Here is a 19600-nt window from a genome sequence, read left to right as displayed (position 1 = left end):
ACCAGGCTGGTCTCGAACTCACAGAGATCCGCCTGCCTCTGCCTCCCGAGTGCTGGGATTACAGGCGTGCGCCACCACTGCCCGGCACATTTTTTGTTTTTTATGACACATGAATTGTTGCTGTTCTTGTTGTAAATGACAGTCATCAAACTGTAATCTGACTGAAGTAAAAGACAAGTTATTCACCCAACTATAAGATTCAAGGTCAGTTGTTGGGTGTGGTTATGGGTGTGGCTCACTTAATGAAGTCAGGTATGGCTTTTCTTTTTTATCCATCTCTTTGTTCTGCTTCTTGTTTGAGCTCCAGGCTCTGAAATGCCTTCTCGCTGTCACGAGGTAACATATAAATAGATATATAGGCTTAAATACAGAGAAAGAGAGTTTTCTCTTTCGGGGGATTCCAGTCCACTGCAAGGATTATTGCCAGTTGGCTCTGATGAGGATCTATAAGGATTCCTACCCCAGGATCTGTGTGTTGAGTTGCTGAGCTGAAATCAGGTCATGGGTGCCTACCCCTACCCTTGGAGCTAAGAAAAGGGTCACTGCATCCAGACTGAATATGAAAATGAGTGGCCCCAAAAGACATCAAAGCAGTTATGATTGGAAATATGGAAGAGCCATGAACCCTGAAAATAACAGTACCCATTTAGATTACAGGGGTTTCAATTAAATGGTATGGGTAGAACACACTTACAAAAGAATTTAAGATATAAATAAATGACAAATGTCCTTATGGAAAAAAATACTCCTATTGGAGCCTGGGGACATTGTTTAATGAAAATTTTAAAAATTAAAGAAAAACACAATGTTTCTAGTAAATTGCTTTTATGACATTTATATACTTAAAAGGCATATGGCATAACAATGGTCAACAAATTATTTCTGTAGAAAACAAAGAATCTGGAAAGCCCTCCTTTCCCTCTCTGTCCTCCCGCTCTCCTTATTTGAGAAGGGGTGTAAATGGAGTGAAACAGTATGGGAAAATTGGCCGGAGAGAGAAAAGAGAGCTAAACTGCTTTAGTTTGCTGTAAACATAGGAATTATTGATCAAATCATAGCTCGATTCAAAAGATGAATCTAAAAATGCTCCATGAACTCTTTATTGGAGCGGAGAGATGAGGTGGGGGTCTCACTATATTGCTCTGTGTGTCCTAGACCAGGCTGGCCTGAAACTCACAGAACCTCCTGCCTCTGTCTCCCAAATGCTGGGATGAAAGGCGTGTGCCACCACATCCAGCTTCCCAGAACTCTTAAAGGCATTTAGGGCATGGTTTGAGTGGTCCTTGGGTAGAAGCTGGGATATTCATTCTTGAAAGTACGGCCTAAGGATACACAGAGGAACACGTGGGTCCATTCTGAAGATTGTGAGAGGCAATGTGAGTTTCATGCCAGGAGTTTGTGCTATCGTTCTAGAATGATGATCAGGAGTAGGTTCAGAAGTTGAGCGTTTTGGCTTTGTAAGTTGGAGCTATAGGGAATGAGAAGGGTTCTCCACTTAGAAGTAAAATGATGATGTTCCTTGTTGAATTGTCTTTACTTATCGCTTAGGCATCTTCTCGTAGGGGTACTTTATGTCTTTCATCTCACCGTAAGCAGGATGAGAACAGAGGTCACATTTGCTCTTTCCTGCTGTGTGCTCATCTCTCAGCAGAGTGTGTAACACAAACCTGGGGCTCAGGATGGAATTGCCAGATAATAGCGCAACAGCTCCGTGAATCCGTGTGCCTACCTGCTTTAGTCGGTTCATCCTGTGGACTGACTGAACAAGAGAATAAGAATCATCTCGAAGCAATGAAATTTTCACGGAAAAAAGTATTTACTAGCAAGGCAAAGTTTCCTAGGGTTACTTTCAAAGCCAGTGATCACCTAGCTCATGGCAACCACTGACCCCCATTTTCCTACGCCTCCCCCCACCTCCCACCACGTAGATATTGTGTTAAAGACATAACTAGAGTTCTGGTGATCCTAGGCTGAAAGCCCATCCAGGGTACATAAGGAAATCAGCACAGATGGCTTGGCAGAGACCCCAAGATGAAGGGAAGACTTTGCTGCAGCGTAAAAATCTTGGCTTGTTCTTCAGCTGCTGGATGTTGACAGTTATGAAGCAGAAGAGTGGTCAGATAAAGCTTTTTATTTTAATCTGGCTCTTCTTAGAGCCCAGGTGAGGGCAATGGGAACACAGAAGCTTGGGAAAAGGCTGTCTATGGCAAGGGTCTAGGCACAGGACAGCTGGTACAGCGTATGTACATGGCTGGCAGACATGAAGAGGGAGAGGAGCCTTTCAGCTGATAGACTGTCACCGTGAAGGTTCTAAGGGAGCAGGAGTCACTTAGGGTGATGGTTGACATAAAGGTTTTCAGTTTAAACAACTAGATTCATAGGATGCCCATAATTCACAACCAATGGGAGAAACAGAAGAATCTACTGTCAATCAATGCATTAAATGCCTATTGTGTCAGTTGTGAGGCTACAAAGGTAGGTGGTACCCAGTCCCCCTTTGTGGGTCGATTCAAGTTTATTGAGTGTAGAGTTGGGCATATAAACCTCAAAAACCAAATAACACTCATAATTATAACTGATATTTATAATATTATAAAATGTAGGGGGCAGGGAGATGATTCAGTCAGCAATGTGACTGTAGCACAAGCATGGGGGGCCTGAGTTCAAATCCCCAGCGCCCCTATGAAAAGTCAAATCATCAGTGTATGCCTGTGATCCTAGGGCTAGGAGGATGGAGGCAGGAAGATTTCTGGACTTGTTGACCAGCTAGTCTAAGCCAATCAATGAGTGTCAGGTTCCTTGAACGAACCCATCTCAGATGACAAAGTGGAGAAGCGATCAAGGAAAACACTAGTGTTGACCTCTGACCTTCACAAGCACACATTCTTACAATGCTCCCATAATTACGTTCCCCTACAAATGTATACACAAGAACATATACACTAATAACAACAGTGATAATAATAATAAATATTTTTAAAGGTAAAATCCTACTCTACTCCCTGACATACCTACCTGTCTGTGCCAAATCAACCAACCACCAACACTTTGTGAAGAGTTGGCAGGGGAATCATAGAATAGATGATAATAAGAATCAAAGAACATTGATATCTCCTGTGGCAAACTGGGTTCATGATTACAGGGTTTTTCTTGGGGATGGATTTTTTTTTGTAAGATCAAAACTATATTTTGGCCAAAAAGAATCGGCATTAAGTTTTCTGAATATTTAAATCGACTTTTGAAAATTGTAGTTAAAAGAAGTGAATTTTTTTCTGACACTGAGAGTAATCACTAGGAAGGATTTTCCCAGGCAGCTCTGTCAAACACAGATCTGTACCACAGATTCAGACACAAATGAGCTGGGACAGCACAATGGCTGAAGAGCCAGGGGAGGCTGAGCTGGGGGACGTGGTCAGGTCTGCCGGTTCTTCAGAGCTTGACAGAAAACAGGACACATGAACTGTGCCCGAGGGTGTCCAGAGCACTTAACTCTCCGCTGTGTCTGGTTGAAGCAGTTAATTTGTAAAGCGCCCAACAAAAGTCAGGCTCTGCCCGCGCTGGATTATTTGGAAGCCTCCCCTGCAACCACAAGGCACAAATGTTCCAAGCCTCCTGACCCAGAGGTGTGGTGTCCTAAGACCCAGGAGCAATACTCTGGAGCTTGGTTGTTGTTTCGTTGTTATTTATTTGAGACGGGGCTCAGTAGATACATAGCCCAGGTTGGCCTCAAATGCACTATGTAGACCAGGCTAGCCCCAAATTTACAGACACCCACTTTTCTCTGCCTCTTGAGGGCGGAGGTTTCAGGGGAGACACCATGTCCAGCCTGAAGCTTGCTTTCATCACTCTGTGAAGGCAGGGTTATTTGATAGGACATCATTGCTGGTCCCTCAGCTGTTAGGAAGATAACAAATTCAAGTTTCCAATCAAGATCAGAAGACTGAATCCAAGAATCCAAACCATTACCCGCACCCAGAAGCTCACAACCAGCTGTAACTTCAGATCCTGAGGAACTGATGTCTTCTTCTGGCCTCTATGGGCATGTCCACACATGACATGTACTCCCACAGACATACACACAAATAAAAATAATTAAAAGTAAATCTTTTCTTAAAAAGCATATACGACTATGTATAGCTTTGTGATTAGCATACATATAAGGAAACTCTGACTTTGATCCGCAGCGCACTCCCCACCAAAAAAAGACTAAACAAAAATTATATAAATTAACATCTGTTCAGATTTTTTATGTAAAGAAAGCAACCTTTCTTTTTGAAGTGCTGCCTGTGCTAAGGCTACGAACTGGTGTGTACTGGGCCCTAAATTATCTTCTTACTCTTCACATATTGTAGTTCTTAGAAGCTTTTAAGATTAAGTACTTTTTAGTTTTCCTCCCAACCCCCTTTTCCTCCACCCCCCACTTCCCCTCCCCAAGCTCAATTCCTGCCTTGGGTTTTCATTTAACCAGTTTACCCTGCTTGACTTTTAGACTTGATCCCTTTTGTTAAGCCTCTTCTAAAGGCTTAGATAAGATAATGGATCAGCTTGACAGGAAGCCCTGTGCTGCTGTGCCTTCTAGACAGACTGCCTCTCAGTTTGCCCTGCACCTCCACCCCCTACTCTAGGACTCCCCTTCACCTCTTCCCTATGCTGTCTGAGCCTCAACATGCCACACGCTCTGGGCTGGCATGAAGCCAACTACTCTCATGCTCACCCTCTACATGGCTCTCCATAGTTACGACATAAACATGCCCTGTTCATTCTCCTCCACTGATGTCTCTACTGTCACCATCCTCTCCCTCAGAAACCATTTAAATTCCTTTAATAACATTTTAGTGGGGTCTCAGGATAGAAGGGAAATCCATGTGGCCTTTCTACTCTGTTTTAATTCGATAGCCAACTTTTTTTTATGGTTTATTTAACTTTATTTTATGTGCATTGGTGTGAAGGTGTCAGATCCTCTACAACTGGATCTTTAGACAGTTGTGAGCTGCCATGTGGGTGCTGGGAATTGAACCCGGGTCCTCTGGAAGAGCAGTCAGCGCTCTTAACCACTGAGCCATCTCTCCAGCCCCTTAATTCGATAGCCAACTTTAAGGGTGTGTGGTGTGTGTGTGTGTGTGTGTGTGTGTGTGTGTGTATGTGTGTTCAGACAGACAGACAGACAGACAGAGATATGATATGATACATTAGAATGACTTACAGGCTGTGGTCCAGCTTAATCCAACAATGGCTGCCTAAGAATGCACATTCCACGAATCCAGTACTTACTCAGTCTATGAGGCTGGATGTCTCAGCTGGTCTTCAATATATATGATATCTCAAAGAAGAAGACTCAAAGCCAATGAGGAATGAACTTGCTATAAATGAAAAAAAGTAGGTGAAGAGCAAAGCTTCCCTTTTTCCTGTCCCCCTTATATAGACTTCTAGCAGAAGGTGTGGCCCAGACTAGAGTCAGGTATCCCCATCTCAAAAGATCTGGATTAAAAGTGTGTCCTCCCACCTCCAAGATCCAGATTAGAAGTAGATCTTCCCACTTCAAATCAAACAAAAAATCCCTCACAGGTGTACCCCATTTGGGGATTTTAGTTAATTCCAGATTAGTCAAATGACAGCCAAGATTTGTCATCACAGATGGATAGGTAATTCTTTCTCAAAAATTACCTAATTACTTATTGTAACATTTTTCATAATAATGAAGATATAGAAGCAGTCTAAGTGTCCAGCCCCTGATGAATAAGGTAAATATGACAAACACATACAACATAATACTATTCTACTATATATATAAATATATATATAGATATATATTTCATTTGCCACAACATGAAACTGGAAATGTAAAATACGTCACAAGCAGAATGTACCACATGATCTCACTCACTTGTGAAATATCTTAAAAGTTGATCTCAGGCAGGGCTTAGTGGTACATGCCCTCTCTCCTAACACATGGGAGGCAAAAATAGGCAGGTCTCTAGAATCCCACCTAACCTTGCACAGTGAGGCCCTGTCCCCCAAAAGCAAACAAAGTTGCTCTCCTAGAAGTTAAAGAGTTGAATGGTTGTCACTAGAGGCTGAGGAGGGGGTATCCAAAGACACAATTAAGAAAGAGAAATAAGTTCTGTTTTATGTACAGTAGAATGGTTACAGATGATAATGTACAGTTGATGGTTAAAAAGCTAGGAGAAAGTATTTTAAATATTTTTATGAAAAAGAACGTGTGTGTGTGTGTGTGTGTGTGTGTGTGTGTGTGTGTGTTTGTCCTGATTTAAAAAATGACCTGGTAAATATATATGTATTACAAAAACCACATGGTACCCCATACATAAGTAGAGTTTTATGCAGATGAAAAACATAATAAATTTTCTACGTGCTGAATTTCTTTACCTGTTAGTTTCTAGTCTCTGTTACTCTAACTGTGATTTAAAGGTTAAAGGAGGAAAAGGAAGAAGCAGTGTTAGCGCTTAGATGAAAGCTTTGGGGGGAGATCTGTGAGAGTCGACCCTTGAAAACGTTCCTTCACAGAAAGCAGAAAACGGGGTGTTAAGGGCATGTTCCTGTTTATACATCCAATCATAGTTTAATTTGGTAAATTCATAGGAAGCTAATTTCCCAACACTTGCAGGGAATGCGAAATGCACACGTTCATACCCACACATCCCTCCCCTATGAAAAACCTATCCCGGGCCTCTAACAGTTCGGAAGGTAGAAGTGTGAGGTGGCCGATGAGGTAAATGGACTGTGGCTCTCTATAAAAAGGCAGCCCCAGTTGTTCAGGAAATCTGCTCCATGTCTGTGCTTGACAAATAACTGTCAATGATCACATACAAATGTCATGAGTGTGGTCAGTCTCCTCAGTCTCTAAGGTTTATATCATGTGGTCAGGCTAGATGTTACTGAAGTCACCTTAATTTGTTCTGTTCATATTCGTGATATTTGAGCTCACTATGAAATCTGGGAATTTTCAGCCATTCTTCTAGCATTATCTGTTTCCTCTCTCCCTCCATCCCTCCCTCCGTCCCTCCCTCCCTCCCTCCCTTTCTGTTGTAATAGGCGCGGCGGGGCTGCCTCCCCAACACCCCGCTGCCCACAAGGCTAGCTTTACCCGAAATAATTACACGGACACTGTATTCTTTTAAGCACTGCTTGGCCCATTTCTATCTAGCCTCTTTAAGGCTAACTCTCGCACCTGGACTAGCCCATCTCTAATAATCTGCTGTAGCCCACAAGGTGGCTTACCAGGGAGATTCTAGCCTACGTCCATCCTGAGTCAGAGCTTCATCGCATGTGCCTCAGAGAGCAGAGCTCTCGCCTCTGCCCGCAAGAGTGGAGCATCGTGTCTCTCTGAGGCATCTGCCCCCGAGAGGAGAGCTGTCGAGTCTCTGAGCTCACTTCCTCTTCCTCCCAGCGTTCTGCTCCATTCACTCCTCCCACCTATGTTCTAACCTATCAGGGCAAGCAGCTTCTTTATTTAATCAACCAATGACCTTTCTCCATCACCTCTCTCTCTCTCTCTCTCTCTCTCTCTCTCTCTCTCTCTCCCTCTCTCTCCTTCCCTCCCTCTCTCTCTCTCCCTCCCTCTCTCTCTCCCTCCCCCTCTCTCTCCCTCCCTCCCTCCTCTCTCTCTCTTTCTCCCTCCCTCTGTCTCTCTCTCTCTTTCTCCCTCCCTCCCTCCCTCCATGTGTGTGTGTCTCTCTCTCCTTCCCTCCCTCCCTCTCTCCCTCCCCCTCCTTCTCTCTCCTTCCCTCCCCCTCCCCCCCTCTCTCAGGAGCCCCTTTCTGTCTGTCCATTTTTCTTCATCTATTAATCCTTCAATCTTTTATCTTCCTGTTTCTCAAACTTCAAAATGTCCATGGTATTTCCTCTGTCTTTGCAAATATATATATTTGAATTCCCCTGCACTGTTTTCATTTGATAAGCCTGTTGATGTAGGTCAGCTGGTAGAGTACTCACCTGGTGGTTTGATCTCCAACGTCACATCAAACTGGGCACATTGGTGCACATCTGTTATCCCCACATTCAGGAGCTGGAGAAGATCAAGGAGATCTTGGACAGACTGGGATAAATGCCACAAATAAGAAAGATTAAAACTAAGGAAACCTAATGTAACAGGTTACAGTGGCCACACCTGTTCGTTCATTTCGATTTCAAGACATTCAGGACTTAACAATTGAGGCACCGGGCATGGTGGGATGTACCTGTTAGCTAAGCTACTAGGAAAGCTTGATCAGACAAATGGCAAATTCAAGGACCGCCTGGGCTATAGAGGGAGTTGAAGGGCTGACTGGCCAATTTAAACTTAGCAAGATCCTATCTCAAAAAAGTGAAATATATCCGGGGATATAGCTCAGTGGTATGGTGCTTGCCTAGCATGCAGGCCATTTCCCTGGTACCTGACACACATAAAATTAAAATGAATACTTATGACCTCGGTCTTGATTCTTTTCCTACCAACTGATTCACCCATTGTTCATCATGTTTTATTTTCCTTATTGCCTTGCAGAATGTTTACTTTAAACTAGATCATAATCATTTCACTGATTTTATGTGTGATCAATCCCTAATCTCTTTTTCCAGTTAGACATTTGTATTCTTAGCTTTTCATATGGATTACATTATTTACAATGTAATGTAAATACATTGTAAATGTATTTATAATACATTTTAATTTTATAAATTAAATGTTTTTATAATACCTTTAATTGATTTTGTCATCTACCAGTACTTGCCTTCAGATTTCAATAGTATCTGTTTGCAAAATTCATTATTTCAATACTTTATTCTTTGAATCCTAATTTGGGAGGAATTGGCAGGTGCATAATATTGACTCTTGCTGAGCAGTCATGTAGACATGGTTTGTCTCTCCATTTCTTTGTATCTTTAACAGAAATATAACATAATGTTAAAGCTCTCTGCAAAATCAGGATTTTGTTGTTACAGTCACTCCTTACAACGTGTCAGTTGTCTGCACCAACTTTACTGGTGTGTGTGTGTGTGTGTGTGTATAAACTGGATTTATATTCAGCCCTCTGTTAAATACCCTAGTGGCTGAACGCAAGAGCCCTTGAATTGTCCGTGTTTACAATCACGTTGTGCTCAAATAAGCTACACATTTTTTTGTAATTAGACATCTTCTCATTTGACTTCTTGAACTAAGTAAGAACCGACAATTGGATATGAAACATACCTGGTTTCTTCCCTTAGTTGTAACATTTCTACCTTTTAAGATCCATGTTTATTACACATTTGTTGTAGATGTTCTTCCTTGGGATAAGGAAATTCTTAACAGCTTGCTTGGTATGTTCATGAAAAATCAGTACTGAATCATATGCTTTTGTGTATGTGCTAAAATCCACATGTTTTCCCGCACTAATCTCTTAATGTGGTAAACGCACTAACAGATGTTTCTATGAAACTACCCTAGCAAAGATTAGGAAGGCCGTTTTTGGTGATGTTTTAATCATACACATTGCTTGGACACATTATTAATATTTTTGTATTTGACATCTATAGTCTAAGGTAGAAGAAACATAACTTGATTTGTTTTGCTCCAGGATGGGTATCAAAATTTATCTCAATGCATAAATTATAACAGGGAGAGATAGCCATTCCTTCTCTTCTGCCCGCCCTCCCTCTCTGCGGAACTAATTGGTTCTGAATGTACTCCTAGCTTATTGCAAACAATTGGAAAGCAACAACCCATTTTTCGCTCCTTTTCCAAGACTTGGAGCACATTACTCTCTCAGAGCGTATCAGAAATTTAGACCATCTTCCATTAGTACTGCCCAATGGGAATCATTTTATAAGCATCTTACATTAAGTAAGTAAGTGCACTTTGCACATTGAGGCTGTAATTTGCCAGGCTGACTGGAGAGAAAGCTCTGGAGGCAGCAGGTGGCAGTAGCTCCCACTCCAAGAGCAGAGATTCCCAGCAGGTCAGAGAACAGTGGGAAGCCTCCTCTCTTTTGTGTAAGGCTTTTTTTTCCCCCTGAGAGCTGCTCGGTTCATTTATAGAGAGATGATAGAGATGATATACTGCAAAAAAATTCTACAAACCTTGACAAAGCAAACAGAATCCGTTTGTGTCCTCTTTATACAGACAATGAGGAGCAAACATAAAAGTTGAGTTTTCATCTTGAGAATTCCCGTTTTTCTCTAACCCTCCAGGACCCTCGTGCTCTCTAGTGGGCTTCTTGTCTATCTCCATGCACTCTTTTGGGTCTCATTCAAACCTGTCTATAGAAGTACGTGCTACTTGTGGACTTTTATCTACCTTTGAATACGTAAGAAAGGATACTAATCAAATATTAATAAATAGTACTGGTAAAACTAATGACTGTATGTATTGAATATATGCTGTCTTACAACCCCTTTTCAGAAGATTTACGTGATTTATCTCGTTTAATCTGTAAAATAACTCAGGAAATTAGATACTCTGGTTACTCTCATTTCACAGAGGAAGGAATTAAAATGCAGATCAATTAACTTAGCTAAAGAAATACCTTAGCCAACAAATAGCAGAGGCCAGAAGAACAGACTCAAGCCTGTGATATTCGTTATTACTGGAGGTGGAGACATGAATATTTATTAGGCAGGCCAGTCCATGCTGACGCTACATATTTTAATTCCACTGGGATGTAAGCTGCTTGAGAATGTAGAACAACTAACTGGACATGCTGAAGCCACACTTTTAACCCCAGAACTATAAAGACTGAGCCAAGGAGGATCATGAGTTTGAGGCCAGCCTGGATAGATCACCCATGAGGTTCTGTCTCAGAATAAATAAATGAATGAAAATAATTTTTGAAATGTATATATGCTCGAAACTCCACTTAGAAGTACACTAACAAGTGGAAACCTGAGACCAATGTCTGAAAAGATTTTGTCTGAAACACAGCAAGAAGCTAAGCAAACTAGATCGTAATGCTTACCTTAATGTTAGATGAAAATAATGCTCATTTTGGTTTGGGTTTTGGTTTGAGACAGGGTCTCACTGTGTGACCCTGGCTGGTCTGGACCTCACTTTGTAAACTAGCCTGGCCTTGAATTCCTAGAGATTCACCTGCCTCTGCCTCCTGAGTGCTAAAGGCTAAACATGTGCACCACTATGTCTGGCCTACATGATAATTCTTGAATTACCTGCAAAAAAAAAAAAAAAAAAAAAAACCAAAAACAAAACAAAAAAACACCAAATGAGATAAGAGTGTGTTTGCCCAGAAATAGTCAGTGCACCGTCAGTCAGCCTCAGTGTAGCAATTGGAGCGGCGGGGCTGCGTCCCCAGCACCCCGGCCGCACCCCGGCCACACCCCGGCCGCCTGCTAGCTTATGCCCCGAAATAATTACACGGACACTGTATTCTTTTAAGCACTGCTTGGCCCATTTCTATCTAGCCTCTTCTAGGCTAATTCTCACATATTAATTTAGCCCATTTCTAATCATCTGTGTTGCACCCCAAGGTGCGCTTACCGGGAAGATTCTAGCCTACGTCCATCCTGGGTCAGAGCTTCATCACATGTGCCTCAGAGAGCAGAGCTCTCGCCTCTGCCCGCAAGAGTGGAGCATCGTGTCTCTCTGAGGCGTCTGCCCCCGAGAGGAGAGCTGTCGAGTCTCTGAGCTCACTTCCTCTTCCTCCCAGAGTTCTGTTCTGTTTACTCCTCCCACCTATGTTTTAACCTATCAGGGCAAGCAGCTTCTTTAATTAACCAATGACCTTCCTCCATCACCTCAGCTCACTTCCACCTTCCTCAGTAAACTACAGCTCCCTTTAAACTTCTGTCAGCTCGATCAAGCCTGAAAACCTGACGAGGTGAATAAAGAGCAGATATCGGAAGCTGGTAACTTAGTCTCTCCCTCGGGATCCTGTGTGCTGACTCCATACTTACTTTGTTGTCAAATTGACTAAGCAAATCAATTTCCCAAATCACACAGTCGGTGGGTATTTTACATGTATAAACACAGACTCTTTCTAAGCATCCAACAGGCATTTTAGAGCATTGGGGTGGAGGAAATGCTGGTGCCCGCCCCCAGGAAATGATGAGATGAATGAAAGCCCCCTTATTATTTTTTTCTTTTTGGCAAATTATTTATTTTATATATGTATAGGTATTTTGCCTGCATGGTGTGTGTGTGTCTGTGTATATATGTGTGTGAGTTTGTGTGTGTCTGTGTCGCATCTATGCCTGTGTCTGTGTGTATCACGGGTGTCTAGTTCCCAAGGAGTTCATAAGAGGGCATTAGATTTTCCAGGAACTGGAGTTACAGATGGCTGTGAGCCACCAGGTGGAGTCTAGGCGCCAATCCTGGGTCCTCTGCAAGAGCAACAAACACTTTTAAACTCTGAGCCATCTCTCCAGCCCACCTTAATAAGTCCCCATTGAAATTTTGGTGTGGGATACCATTTCTTATTCTCCAATAAGTTTATTATTACACTTGTTTAATACTATATCTAATTAACTGATTTTCTTCTAGACCAAAGACAGAAGATGCTTGGGTGTTTGCAAAGCCCAATGCCATTCAGGCTATTGGGGTAATGTCCTTTGGTGAGTACCTGACTACAAAACCCTTTCTCAGTATGACTCCATCTGCTCAGTGAAGAGGTGCTGTTCTCTGTATGTGTATACCAGGTCTTCTAAGTTCCACATCAGCAGCATACAGTCTAGTTTGTGTTAATATAAAATTACCAAACCTTTCTTGTCTATTACCAGCCTTCCTCACTCATTACTAAAATTTGCTCCCAATTGAGGGAAAAGTATTTCCAGGATGGACATTCATTACAGTCAGTGTGCTTTCTAACTTGGAAGTCCAGCAAATATCAAAGAACTCTTCAAAGTCTCTGCAGAAAAAGGTTAAAATCTGGCTAGATATCTATAGCTGCCCTATGTCCCAGTTGCCAAGGAAAGTCACGTGTGGATTTTCCTTAAGATAGGAAGGGTCATCAGGAAGAAAAAACTGGGGGAGAAGTTGGACAGGCAGGTCTGGTTCTTGTTGACAGTGAGGAAGAAACCAGGTGAACCTTCTGTGTAGGTTCTCGTTTGTAGGCTTCTTAGGAAACTTACTTTCTGTCTTATTCAGTACTACAAAATCAACATGTTTTCATCTTAGATACTTGAAATTCTCAGGCAGTATGCACCTCTCAGCCTTTCAGAGTAGAAAACACAGGCCTGCTGCTGCCCCAGTAATGATTTGTTTTCTTTTGTGTTCCAGCGTTCATTTGCCACCATAATTGCTTCCTAGTCTATGGGTCTCTCGAAGAGCCCACGGTGGCTAAGTGGTGCCGGATCATCCACACGTCCATCTTGGTTTCTGTGTTTATTTGTGTGCTCTTTGCCACTTGTGGGTACTTGACTTTTACCGGCTTCACTCAAGGTAAAACGAGAGCCTAAACCACATCCTACCTTGGTGCACATGTGGACTGGAGCCAGTGTATCAGTATCCTACTCATGTCTCGAACATTTTCCCGGGGTCTATCCGACGCCACGGCCCTTCCCCCGACTCTGCGCTCTATACTCCTGCCTCTCTATGCTCTACTCCCCAATTTCTCTCTTCTTAACCACTGAGACTTAGTTCTGTGACCACGGATTCTCTGCTTCCAGACAGGTTTGTTTGTTTCCAGACATGAACTCTGGCTCCCCTCTCCGCTGCCACTCTGTGCTTCCCCTTTCAGCACTAACAGCCTCCCAGTGCTGAAGCTGATAACCTTTCTGGTCTGGTCCTTCGGAACCTTTCAGAGTCAGCTGTCCTGAACTGCCTTGCCTCCCACTTGAGGAAAGAATGACTGTACTATAATGGGTTTTCCTTTTCTGTGCTATTTTTTTGCTTCCTTCTTAAGGACTTTCTAATCCCCCATCCCACCCAGGCATTGGGGCACTGTCTTTCTCATGGGTAATTTCCTTATTCTCCTTCTAACCCAGACCTTCCTTTCCATCTCCAGCCTGTAGGATATCTCTGCTTAATTGTCTCATTCTGGACTAAAGCACGAACATCATCTTTCCTATAAAGCCAGCCCTCACTGACTTCCAAATGCCTTCTCTTTTCTTGTTTCTCTCGAGCCTGGTAATTAAGTGGTCTTCCCTTTACCGCTTTTGACCCTTTCATCCAATCACTCAGGGTGTAATACTCTGGGTAGCCTGACAGCGAGCCAAGCGCTGTGATTCAGAGATTCCGCAGCTTTTACAGGTCTAACCTCTCGCTTGACCTTCCCACAACCCTTTGAAGGTAAGTGGAATAACAAGTTCTACTTCCTGCTCACGCAGAAAGAGAAGTAACTCGCCCCAGCCGGCTGGTAACAACCAGAAGGCACGTGGTCCGCTGAAGCTCAAGTTCAGATATCTTCCCCCCTTCTCTGTCTGCTTCCCCAGTTTTGACTAACATAGAGTCTCCAATAACCTCTTCGAGTCCAGCTCCTCTTGACTTGGTTTTCTGTGACATGTGACACTGTGGTACGCTTGGGATGCCTTGTTCTGCACAGAGATCATAGGTCACTGTGATTATGTGCTTTTATTTCTCAGAAATTAATAAAGATTAAAAAAACCAGTGATAATGTGATAGCAATGCAGAACATATGGATTAGTTACAGTACAGTACAGTTAAAAGCAGCGTTGAAAGTCTGGACAAGAACTGACCTATTTTCAAGCACTGCCATGGACCAATTACAATTGCTACATAGTATGTCAAGTTGAATGGCCTAAGGACTCCAGCAGGCATGGAACCTTGATTTATAGATGTCTGTTTTCGCTAGTGATATCTTCCTAGTGTCTTTAGCAATGGTAATTGCCCTGCTGTAATTAAATATTTATGACAGCTGTGCACAGTCACTAACATCTGTAATCTCCACACAGCGCATGGGAGACTAAGGCAGGAGGGTGGCTAGCCTGTGCTATACAGCAACACTCTCTAAAAGGGACTCTCTAAAAAAGCCTCTTTAAGCTGAGTGTGGCCACATGGGCCCATGTAGGGAAGAGACAACAGGATTGCTTGGGCTTCCTGACTGCCTGCCTATCTTCGGTGAGAGATTCTGTCTCACAAATAATAAGGCAGAGCATGATGAAGCAGGGTACCTGATGGCCTCCGATGGCCTCCACAGGCCTGTACACAGGTACAAATACCCACACACCTATGTGCAGACACTGCATACATTCATACACAAACACGCACACATTCTGTCTCTTATACACATCTTAATAGAGCAAAGCTGATAGGTATTTGATGTTATTGTTCTTGTCCCTCTTTTTTCCCCTTAGCTCTAATTCCCTGACACACACTTAGATTCCAGCTGGAATGAGCCAACATTGCTTCTTTAGTTCATTTTTCTTTAGCTCAACCTGGTCGTGTTTGTGCAAACTACAAGTTCCCTTGTTCATCAGGTACATTCAAGCCAATAAGGCAGTGGGAAGTCTAGTGTCTCGTTTCGATACCCTGTGACGTCAAAGCAAACACATGGCCTGGTTATTGGGGGTGAGAGGTTAGCAATGGGAACCCAGGTTCTTGGGTTTCTCACAGGGTTGAACCCTTAATCAGTGTTGAAGTTGTTTTCTGCTTCTATTGCTTTGTGTTGTCATCTTCTGTCCAGAAGGGATACCAGGAGAGTCACACACATCAGGTGTCCTTGGTGGAGGGAAGGGACTTGCCCTGGAAAGAGGAAGTTTCCACACGAATAGGCTGCCGCCTCACTCTTTAATACAAACAAGCTCGGAGGATTATTTTCTTCTTCTGAAACAGTACTGTCAAATATGCAGCTTTCATGCAATTTTCTAATTGGTTTAATTGAAAAAAGGCAACTGCGGTGTCCAGCCTTAACCATGTTATGTTCAGGAAGTAATGAGGCCCAAAGGCTGTCTGCTGTGAGCTGACCCGAGCCTGGCATTTTTTTCGTAGACTCCTGCAAACATACAGAGTCTCAATAAAAGGAGCCTAAGGTATATGTGGTCTGTTACTTGATTTAGAAGTCATTAAATTTAGTGTCCTCTCCTGGAATCAGTCCTATCAGTGAAATTTGTGTTTCTACTTGCATACATCAAATGTCACGAAGGACGGTGTTACCTTTGGAATTCCTGGGTGTGGTGCCGAGCTTGTGATCAGGACCTATACCTCCCGTGCAGGAAACTCAGCCTCCCACAGGCCCTGGTCCTACTCTTCCTTGTGGGATTGTCCTCTATCTAAAAATAGCATTTCAAAGAGAAATTTGTTTATTTTAATAGGCATTTGTTTAAAATAATACAATCGCCAGAAACAAAGACCAGAAGCCATTTATAAAGGCAGCACACAAGAATTTAGGGAGTTGATTCTGTTAAATATATATATAAAGAAAAGCCAGCCCACAATGGACAAAGTATTTTTTCAAAAGCTGGCACAACTTTAAGGCAAACTTACCAAAAACAAATAAGAATGATGAGTCTACCTTCAAGTGGAGCATGTACTGTAGCTGTGTATAATAGCAGGGCTACTGGAGGCAGTATGTGATACTTAGACCTGGTAATCTGTTCTTCTAATTCAATGAGATGAAGTGTATAGGCCACCACTTTTATAGGAAGGATTATCTCATTTGTTAATTACTCCCAAGACCTTGCAATTCAATATATTTTTCTTGTTCTCCAGGAGACTTATTTGAAAATTACTGCAGAAGTGATGACTTGGTGACATTCGGAAGGTTTTGTTATGGCATCACCGTCATTTTGACGTACCCGATTGAATGCTTTGTGACTAGAGAGGTAAGCTAGCCCAGGCTCTTTCCAACCCTGTGCCCCTGGGATTGCTCTACTACATTTACTTAAGAAGACACAGAAAACTCAATATGTAAATTCTCTAAAGGCAAGATGGTGGGATAGATTCATACAACCTCCTCTTTAAGCTGTAAAGTATCGGAATCTATAGATGAACATTGTTAGGTTCCAAAGAAACCCGCGACAAACTAAGATGCTGGTTAGCCTATCAAAGCAGACACTGGCTGCCAGGCTACTTCAGCAAGTCTAACCCCCACCCTCTACCCTAAACCTATCCAGCCCCCGACCTTCCCTTCCCTTCCCTTCCCTTCCCCCAGCTTCTGACTCCAGCGTTTTCGGCCACATGTTCTCTTGGCCTCTTGTTCTTTGGGTCAATTCTTCTTTCTCGCTTGCAGCCCTTCCCCCCACTTCTTTCTCTCCCTGCTATGGACTCTTCCTGCCTCTGTCTATTCTCTCCCTCATACCTACAATAAAAACATTCCTTCCGACCATACCTAGGAGTGGTCATGCCCTCATTTTCATTCAAGTATGTATTCAAATATTTACAAAATAATTGTTTTAGATGATATGACTGTAAATCATGCTCCAGGGTTGAGTCTAGACAATCATAAACACAAACACATGGCTTGGTCCCCAAGTGAAGAGCGGCCTTTAGAAATGCCAAACGAAGGATGAAGGTTTAAAGAAATCGTCCCCAAAATTATATTTTTGCTATGATGTTTCATAAGCCATTGTTTATTTACCAAAGGCCAGAGTAATTGGTTTTATTTTTAAAAATAATATATTATAATCCATGAGGAATCAAACTTCAACTTAGACCTATAGGTCTACAGATATATTTTGTTGCATATATTTATAATAAATGTCTTATAAGAATTTTTGCATGTTTGCAAATAGAGGCAGTTATGTAGACAAAAGAGAATCTATTCTTGTGTAATCCTGGGTAACGTGGTTTGTCAGGAATCTTAGGCCGTTGGCTAGATATCCACTGTGCTGAGTGAGCAGCACCCACGAGCACTGTGGAAAGGGCTTAGTCAGCATCTTCCCCTACAGGCTGTTTATGCAGCGCACTGGGGCTGTATACAGTGTATGAAGGGAGCCACCAAGAGAGCCTTAAATCCCCTATCGAATCCGCAGGCATCTCAAGGCAGCTGGTTTCTTACTGTAAGCCAGTGCTGGCAAGGTGAACCAGCGCTGGGCTACAGGTTCAGTGCTGTGCATTCTTTCCAGTCTCCCTCCTGTTCACAAACAGCACGACCCAAGGCTGGTGCCCTTCCTTTACAGGAGAGAGGGGTAGAATGAACTTTATGCAGATTTTTAAGCTTCGAGATTCTTTTAAAACTTTGCTAACTGTTGGTCGCGAAAAGGCTGGTCTGTCAGCATCTGCCCAGCACTTCAGGCTCAGATCGGATCTCCAGATCAACATGAGTGGACGGTGCAGGCTTGGATACCTTCTGGTCAGCCATGTGTGAATGACTTGAGTCACATCACCTGCAGCGTCTGTCTTTCCTATGTGGGATGAGTTTCCATTCTAGCTGCCATCACGGGAAAGCAGAGTAACACAAAGATGTTTGCCCTGGCAGCATGTGCCATGCAGAGAGATGCTGTATGAGACTCGGTGGTTGTTGTTGCTGTCTGCACACATCTACACACACACACACAGAGCAAACATGAACACACACATATACACACACAGAGAACCAACATGAACACAGCCATTTCTCTTTATAGGTAAAATAGACCAGGTACATATAAAGAGGATTTAAAAAAAAAGACTGTATGCCCTGATCCTGCCTATTTAGCTATTTCTGCCTCATAAGGCCATCTTAGAGATGTATGGAACAGTTGTGTTTAAAGAAACAGCAAATCCACATCATTTTTTTATTTTTTATTTTTTTTCATCTAAGTTATTAATATCACCATTAGGTCTCTACCAGCAGCAGCGCTGGAACGGCTGATGGGCGGGGATATCATCTGTTTAGGTCATTTTTCCACAGTTGTCATGGTTACAGTACCTGGCACCTGATGCTCTCTCCACTGACAGCTCTCGCTTCACTGGTATTTTGCACATGCTCATCACTCTGTTCAGAGTCTCCTTTCTGTCCTCCATCGAGAATGTTCTTACTCTTTCTCCTTTGCTCTTCTTTCCACGGTGGCCTCAGCTTGTCATTCTGCTCTAATGTTAATCCTCACCCCAAGCTCGGCTAGGTCACTCACGTTTCAGAAACGGTAAAAAGAAGAGGACTTTAAGGAAGGCCATGTCCTGTGTGCTGTGGTCCTAGAAACCTGACTGGGGTGACACGGGGATGGAGAAATACAGACGCGTATACAGACAAGCTCAGATTGGGTGGTGTGTGCTTGCTCTGGTGGAGAGTGCCTACCACGACAGCCCAGAAATGATTGTGTTTATTATATACAGAATAAGGAGGGGGCAGCTAGTCCCGGGGAGGGGGGAGCTCAGGCTGTAAACATCTAGGAGGAAGAACCTGCGACAGAGTGCACTTTCTGTCAACATTTGCATGTGGACTTGGGGAAGTTTTGCCAGTCACACTGGTCTGAGGCACCTGGGTCCTGAACATGGCGGTGCTTCTGTCAGTGTTACACTTCCACTGGGGTCTTTATCTGCTCCTCACACATTCGTCCAGAGCTTGCTCTGCTCCCCGCAGGAGACCATGTTAGACAACAGGAGAGCCCTCTACATTCTACTTGGTCTTTTTTTTTTTTAAAAAATATTTACTTATTTATTTATTATGTATACAATGTTCTGTCTGTGTGTATGACTGCAGGCCAGAAGAGGGCACCAGACCCCATTACAGATGGTCGTGCGCCACCATGTGGTTGCTGGGAATTGAACTCAGGACCTTTGGAAGAGCAGGCAATG

General features: G+C 43.0%; 1 protein-coding gene across 1 annotated transcript in view; it reads left to right on the top strand.

Annotated features, from left to right (window-relative positions):
• Slc38a11 (solute carrier family 38 member 11) overlaps positions 1–19600 on the top strand; it is a 46748-nt gene that overhangs the window by 14610 nt on the left and 12538 nt on the right. Inside the window, exons 8-10 of the mRNA XM_005346490.3 lie at positions 12470–12540; positions 13205–13366; positions 16595–16707. Coding sequence (XP_005346547.1) covers positions 12470–12540; positions 13205–13366; positions 16595–16707 — 346 coding nt within the window. The remainder of the gene's footprint in view (positions 1–12469; positions 12541–13204; positions 13367–16594; positions 16708–19600) is intronic.

The sequence above is a fragment of the Microtus ochrogaster genome, chromosome 4, assembly GCF_000317375.1.
Source record: "Microtus ochrogaster isolate Prairie Vole_2 chromosome 4, MicOch1.0, whole genome shotgun sequence".
NCBI lineage: Eukaryota > Metazoa > Chordata > Mammalia > Rodentia > Cricetidae > Microtus > Microtus ochrogaster.
Note: the sequence above shows the minus strand (reverse complement) of the source record. Positions and strands in the feature narration are given on the sequence as shown.